Consider the following 6,323-nt stretch of genomic DNA (forward strand, 5'->3'; position numbering starts at 1 on the left):
GGTTGATCCACTCTGAGAAGGTGCTATTTAAGAGACTGAGCTGAAAACAGCACCTCAGACTGAAGAAGTCTCTCGGACGAGAGACGAAACGTTTCTACATTTTTTGTTGTTTTGCTTTGTTTTGTTTTTTTTTGAATGTCCAGAGGACCAGATTTAACTTTTTTAGATTTTTCTACCTGGATTATTGAGCATGCATCAGGATGTTATCAAAGTGCTTACCAAAAAAGATCACAGCATCAAATATTAATAACAACATATTATATTACAGCAACATGAATAAAAGCATAAAAACATGAAATATAATGAGAAACAATGAAATACTAAATCAAATCACCCTGCGTTAAATGGCAGGGCGTAAAAGCAAAATGGAAGAACACAATCATCAACAACGAAATACCAAATGAGATCACACTGTGTTAAATGTCAATGAGTACAGATGTGTCAGTGAGTACAGATGTGTTTTGAGGAGAGATTTAAAAATAGAGACTGAGGTGGCCTGTCGAATGTTGATGGGCAGATTATTCCAAAGTTTAGGGCCCATGACTGAAAACGCCCGATCTTTTCTGAGCTTCAGCTGGTTTTAGGTACGGCCAAAAGCAGCTGGTCTGATGATCTCAAGGCCCGAGAAGGAGCATAAGGATGAAGGAAGTCTGAGAGGTATAAGGGTGCAAGGCCATTAACACACTTAAATGTCAGCAGAAGAATCTTAAAATCAACTCTGACACGCACAGGAAGCCAGTGAAGGGAGGACAGAACTGGAGTAATGTGCTCAATCCTGCGAGTTCCTGTTAGTAGCCGAGCTGCAGCATTTTGGACAAGCTGGACACGTGAGAGAGAGACCTGACTGACCCCAGCATAAAGTGAGTTACAGTAGTCCAGCCGGGTTGTAATAAATGCATGGACTAATTTTTCAAGGTCAGATCTGGACAGGACGGACTTGAGCTTAGCTATCTGCCTTATCTGAAAGAAGCTTTTTTTGAAGAACAGAATTTATCCGCTTATTAAACTTAAAGTCCGAGTCTAAAACTATCCCGAGATTGGTAGACTGTTTTAGATGTGGCTGAAGGGAGTCCAGGTTTGCAGGATCAGTGACAGTGGCAGAGCTAGGGTTAAACACAATGATTTGTCTTCTGATCATTAAAACTCAAAAAATTTGCAGCCATCCACGTCTTGATGTCATCAAGACATTTTAACAAAGGGCGAATGGAGGAGGAACTGTTAGGTGTTAACGGCAGTTAAATCTGAGAGTCATCAGCATAACAATGAAAGGAAAGACCATGTTTCCTCAGGATAGACCCTAAGGGGAAGAAATACAAAGAAAACAGAAGGGGTCCAAGAATGGAGCCTTGTGGGACCCTGCAGGAAAGAGGCACTGAAGTAGATGGAGTGTTAGCAAAATTAACACAGAAACTCCTGTCGCTCAGGTATGAATGGTATCAATTAGTTTTACTGCAATTAAATTGTCTTAAATGAGAAAGTTGTTTTGTTCATTAGTGATGAAATTTTGCAGTTCAATTAAAAAAAAACTCAGAATTAGACAAGTATTTTTAAAGGATGAGTAACTTTGTTGATCCATTAAATCCATTGATGAGGACAAATTTCTGTCATAAGCGTGAGAAAAAGTTCATTTTCTTTAGCTGCTCACATACTCATGCTGAAAAATGAAGCACACCTTTACTCCCAAAGAGGAAGCCAGCAGAGATCCAGAGTGTTTCCCTGACCTTTTGCCCCGTCAGCTTCTTCCTCCTCCTCACTGTGCTGCCAGCTGACCCAGGCGTGTCTGCCGTTTCACCTGTGCAGGTGTACGTCACAGCCGGCCACTCGTTTGAGCTGGAGACGAAGCTGCAGCGCCTCGAGCGAAGCGCCAAGAACCGTTTGGGAGGAGCGACAGACTCCGAGCTGTCCGAGCTGTCCGAGCTGGAGGACGTGGTGGCCCTGACCGCCGCCAGGGTCCAGAGCGCCGAGAGCGAGGTAGTTCTCACCCATGCTTGGTTTTTGTTCTCATCTATAGAAACCCTTCAGTGGTGGTCCTTTTAGAGTTAAATGAAACTTTTTCAATTTGATCATTTTTACTACTTATATTAATTTAAGCACGTGCGACCGTGAAGTTTTCAGATGATTTCATCTGTTTTACCTGCAGGTGTCGGACATCGAGAGTAAGCTTGCAGCTCTGAGCGCCAAGAAGAAGGTCAGTCCGAGTCCTCACCCATCTAACTTAATATGGTCTGGGCAGAATGTTCATGCTGGAAATATGTGAATGGGAACCTGTCTAAATAAAGGTTAAATGAATGTGAGCTCATACAATGAAAACAAAGAAGGGCGTGACCTCTGGAGCTCCTCCCACTCTGGAGGAAGACATTACCATGTTTACTAGAACTCCCAGGGATGTGTCCACCAATCATTCTGACACCGGGGGGGTTAAACAAATTAAATGGACTAAATTACAAGTAGCGTTAGCAACAAAACAAAACTGATCAAAGTAGTGATGAATAGTAACCTAAAAAAGAAATATATTTACACCAACAAACTTAACTCCAAAAAAGCTCAATCTGGTCCTCTGCACATTTAAAAAAAAATAAAAAAAATGTAGAAACGTTTCGTTTCGTCTCTCATCCGAAAGACTTCCTCAGTCTGAGGTGCTGACCACTGACCACCTCTACTGCATCAACAGGAATGCACGTAAAGAGTGATGTGACATCAAAAGAGACCGTAGAGGCGGTCATTTTAAGATTAAAATCAGACACCACTCTGAGCAGCAGGACCACGCTTTCCACAGAACAACTGTGTCAACTCTTGAAACTGTGCCTGCAGTCAACCTACTTCACATATGGGGAGCAATATTATAGGCAGAAACATGGGTGTGCTATGGGGTCTCCAGTTTCTCCTATTGTTGCCAACCTGTACATGGAGGAGATAGAAAAGAGAGCCTTGACGTCCTTTTCAGGGACACCACCAAGTCATTGGTTCAGGTATGTTGACGACACCTGGGTTCAAATTAAATCTCAGGAAGTCCAACATTTTACTGACCACATCAACTCTGTGGATAAATACATCAAGTTCACACGAGAAGATGAAAAAAATGGCAAGTTGGCTTTATTGGACTGTGAGGTCTCAGTCTCTGATAGAGGACATTTGCAAACCGAGGTGTACCACAAACCCACCCACACAGACCAGTATTTGCAGTTTGACTCCCATCACTCTTTGGAGCACAAGTTAGTAGTCATCAGGACTCTGTATCACAGAGCAGACAGCGTCCCCACTAGCTCGGGAGCCAGGCAGAAGGAGAAATCCTACACAAGACAGGCTCTAGAGCAATGTGGATATCCTAACTGGGCCTTCCTGAAAGAAGAGAAGAAACCCAAACAGGACTCCAGTCAGCCATCAGGTGAAAAGGAGGAACCCAGACCCAGACCAGTGGTCATTCCGTATGTTGAGGGAGTATCAGAGAAACTGAGACGTTTATTTTCTAAACACAACGTCCCAGTGGCTTTTAAACCCCAAAATACATTACGGCAAAGACTGGTTCATCCCAAAGATCCAGTCCCCCGGCACAAACAGAGTAATGTTTGTATGCTGTTCAGTGTCAGGAGGGTGATCAGTCTTACATCGGGGAAACTAAACAGCCACTGGCCAAAAGGATGGACCAGCACAGAAGATCAACATCATCAGGCCAGGACTCTGAGGTCTACACTCATCTCCAGGCCAGCGGTCACTCTTTCAGGGATGAAGATGTGCACATCCTGGACAGAGAGGAACGATGGTTTGAGAGAGGAGTAAAGGAGGCCATCTTTGTGAAAAGAAACCGTCCATCATTAAACAGGGGTGGAGCCTCCGGGTTCAACTGTCCCCCTCTTACAATGCTGTGATTGCTAGTATCACTCAGCCCTCTGTGAACAGTAAACAGCCATCAGTGTGCTAATGATCCATTGTTAGGCTGATGGTACTTCTTGAGCATGTAAGCAGCTGGTTCTGGTTGTCAGCAGCAAAACTGGTTGATCCACTCTGAGAAGGTGCTATTTAAGAGACTGAGCTGAATACAGCACCTCAGACTGAGGAAGTCTCTTGGATGAGAGACGAAACGTTTCTTTTTTTTTTTTTGAATGTCCAGAGGACCAGACTGAACTTTTTTGGATTTTTGTACCTGGATTATTGAGCATGCATCAGGAACAAACTTAACTAATAATTAATTATTTAACTTGTTCCTCTGCTGACATACAACATGGTACAGCCCAGTTAGAAAGCTCTCCAGATGTGATGCAGCTGAGCTGTGTACAGGGAGGGGCAGGACTACCAGCAACATCCCCACAGCAACCGGCAACTCAAAGCAACAAACATTCAATTACTGCAAAGAGCAAACTGCAGGAAGACCTGACAAACAAAGCGACCTCGCTGTGAGCGCTCCAGGTAGTTACCGATATCAAATGTTGCTAAACTACAGAAATGCTGTTAATGAACTTAGCTGATGTAAACTGGTGCATATTTACAACCAGCCCAGAACTTCAGGTCCCAAACGTATGAGCTCAAGCTGAGTTTAGTGTGCCAGGTGTGAGCATGCAGGAATGGAGGTCATCCACTGAGACCAGCTCCTGTAAAGCCCTCCTCTGTGGAGTCTTCCACAAACTGGTTTGCTCCAACAGTTTCTCTTTACCACTCTGCCATAAAGCTCAGACTGGTGAAGAACTCTGGCAACAGTCATTGTATGTTCAGTCTCCCATCTCATCTGAGCTTTGTCACTCCGTCAAACTGGTCTCAGGTGTCTTGGTGGTCTCACTCAGTATCCTCCTCCTTCACAGTCTCTCAGCCTGTGAGGACGATCTGCTCCTGGTAGATTCACGTGTCCCATATTCCTTCCATTCCTGGTGGATCCAGCAAAACTCCTGGGGATGTTTCATGTTTAGACATTGGAAGTCTATTTGATCGGGGAAACTTTCATTTGACTTGAAAGCATGTTTTTTGTGAACCTCTGCAGGTTTTTGGATCTCATCAGAAGAAGAATACCTCACCAGATTTACCCAGTAAGAACAAGTTTTCAACAAACCAGAACTGGTCTGATAAAGTTTCTAGTTGTAAATTATAAAGAAAACATTAAAGTTCATGAGTGCGTTTATCCTGAAAATATTTAAATCTGGTTCTTCTTTTTGACAGAAACTAACGGCACCACATGGAGATCAAACATGTTCTGATCCAGAACCAACCAGTCCAGGATCTGCTTGCTCCCCTTCCTCACGCACAGACCTGTAGCCACCACTGTTTTCATGTCAACGCCAGGAAACAAAGACTGAAAAGTTTCAGCTGAAACGAGTCATTTCTCTGATGAGTTTAGATCAAATCAGCTGAAGTTTCTGCAGAAACCAACCTGTCATATTTACTGCCTCTGACAGTGAGAGCTCACGACCTCATGAACTTCCTGGTGTTTGTTTTACGTTTCATTATGAGAGGCAGCAAAATTATTAGAATTTGTTCCTGTTATTATTCTAGTGACTCATAAAACTTCAGCAACTCTGGTGAACAAACCCAGAGATTCAATCAGATCCTCCCAAACATCAACGTGGTCAATGTTTGTCCGGAGCGTTGGATCGGACTTCCATCCTCTTCTCAGCGTGTTCAGATCAGGAAGTGCATCTTGGCTCAAATTATATCGTAGTTCCACCTTCGGAGACAAGTGTCTTAGCATAATGTGATCAATCAGTCTTTAGTAGAATCTGGCTGCCGCTGCTTACCGGTTGCCATTTTTGATTTTTCTGTACAGTTTGTGAAGAGTTTCTGTGCCGTTTGACAACGGACGGATTAAGATGTGGATCCACAGGGTGTGTGTGTGTGTTCTGTGCTCACCTGGGCTGTTTTATCCATCGTCCAGCACCTGGTGACTGCTCTCCTTCAGTACTCTGCTACTGAGCTTCTGCGACTGCTTCCACCTGGCTGTCCCTTCACCTGTTGCTCTTCACCTCCATCCGGACATCGCTTTTAATCCCTGCTGAAAGTACATCCACCGAGGGTCCCGGCGACACTTCAACATCAATGACACTAACTCAGTGGAATCCTTCTGGTCCAGAACTCGTCGTCCTCCCCGTAATACTGACCGGGCTGTCAACCACAATGTGTTGGCCCACCTGGCCAGGTTGGCTAATCCTACCATCAAGCATCACAATTCTTACATAAACTTCGGTCTATAAACGTCCGCTCTCTCACTGGTAAGGGACAGCTCATCCAGGATCTCCTTCTCGACTGCAAGTTAGACTTTCATTGCTTGACTGAAACGTGGCAACATCCCAATAACTTTGTTTCCCTCAACGAGTCAACTCCACCGGAGCTGGTTTACATCT

The 6,323-nt window shown here is 44.2% G+C and overlaps 1 protein-coding gene across 1 annotated transcript in view; it reads left to right on the forward strand.

Annotated features, from left to right (window-relative positions):
• The window catches only part of mlpha (melanophilin a), a 37,784-nt gene extending 32,601 nt beyond the window's left edge, over nt 1-5,183 (forward strand). The window contains exons 13-16 of the mRNA XM_037696493.1: nt 1,801-1,971; nt 2,141-2,188; nt 4,970-5,015; nt 5,146-5,183. Of these exons, the coding sequence (XP_037552421.1) occupies nt 1,801-1,971; nt 2,141-2,188; nt 4,970-5,015; nt 5,146-5,183 (303 nt within the window). The remainder of the gene's footprint in view (nt 1-1,800; nt 1,972-2,140; nt 2,189-4,969; nt 5,016-5,145) is intronic.
• The last annotated feature ends 1,140 nt before the right edge of the window (nt 5,184-6,323 follow it).

This window comes from Nematolebias whitei, chromosome 23 (genome assembly GCF_014905685.2).
Source record: "Nematolebias whitei isolate Nwh7 chromosome 23, NemWhi1, whole genome shotgun sequence".
In the NCBI taxonomy this organism is placed as follows: domain Eukaryota; kingdom Metazoa; phylum Chordata; class Actinopteri; order Cyprinodontiformes; family Rivulidae; genus Nematolebias; species Nematolebias whitei.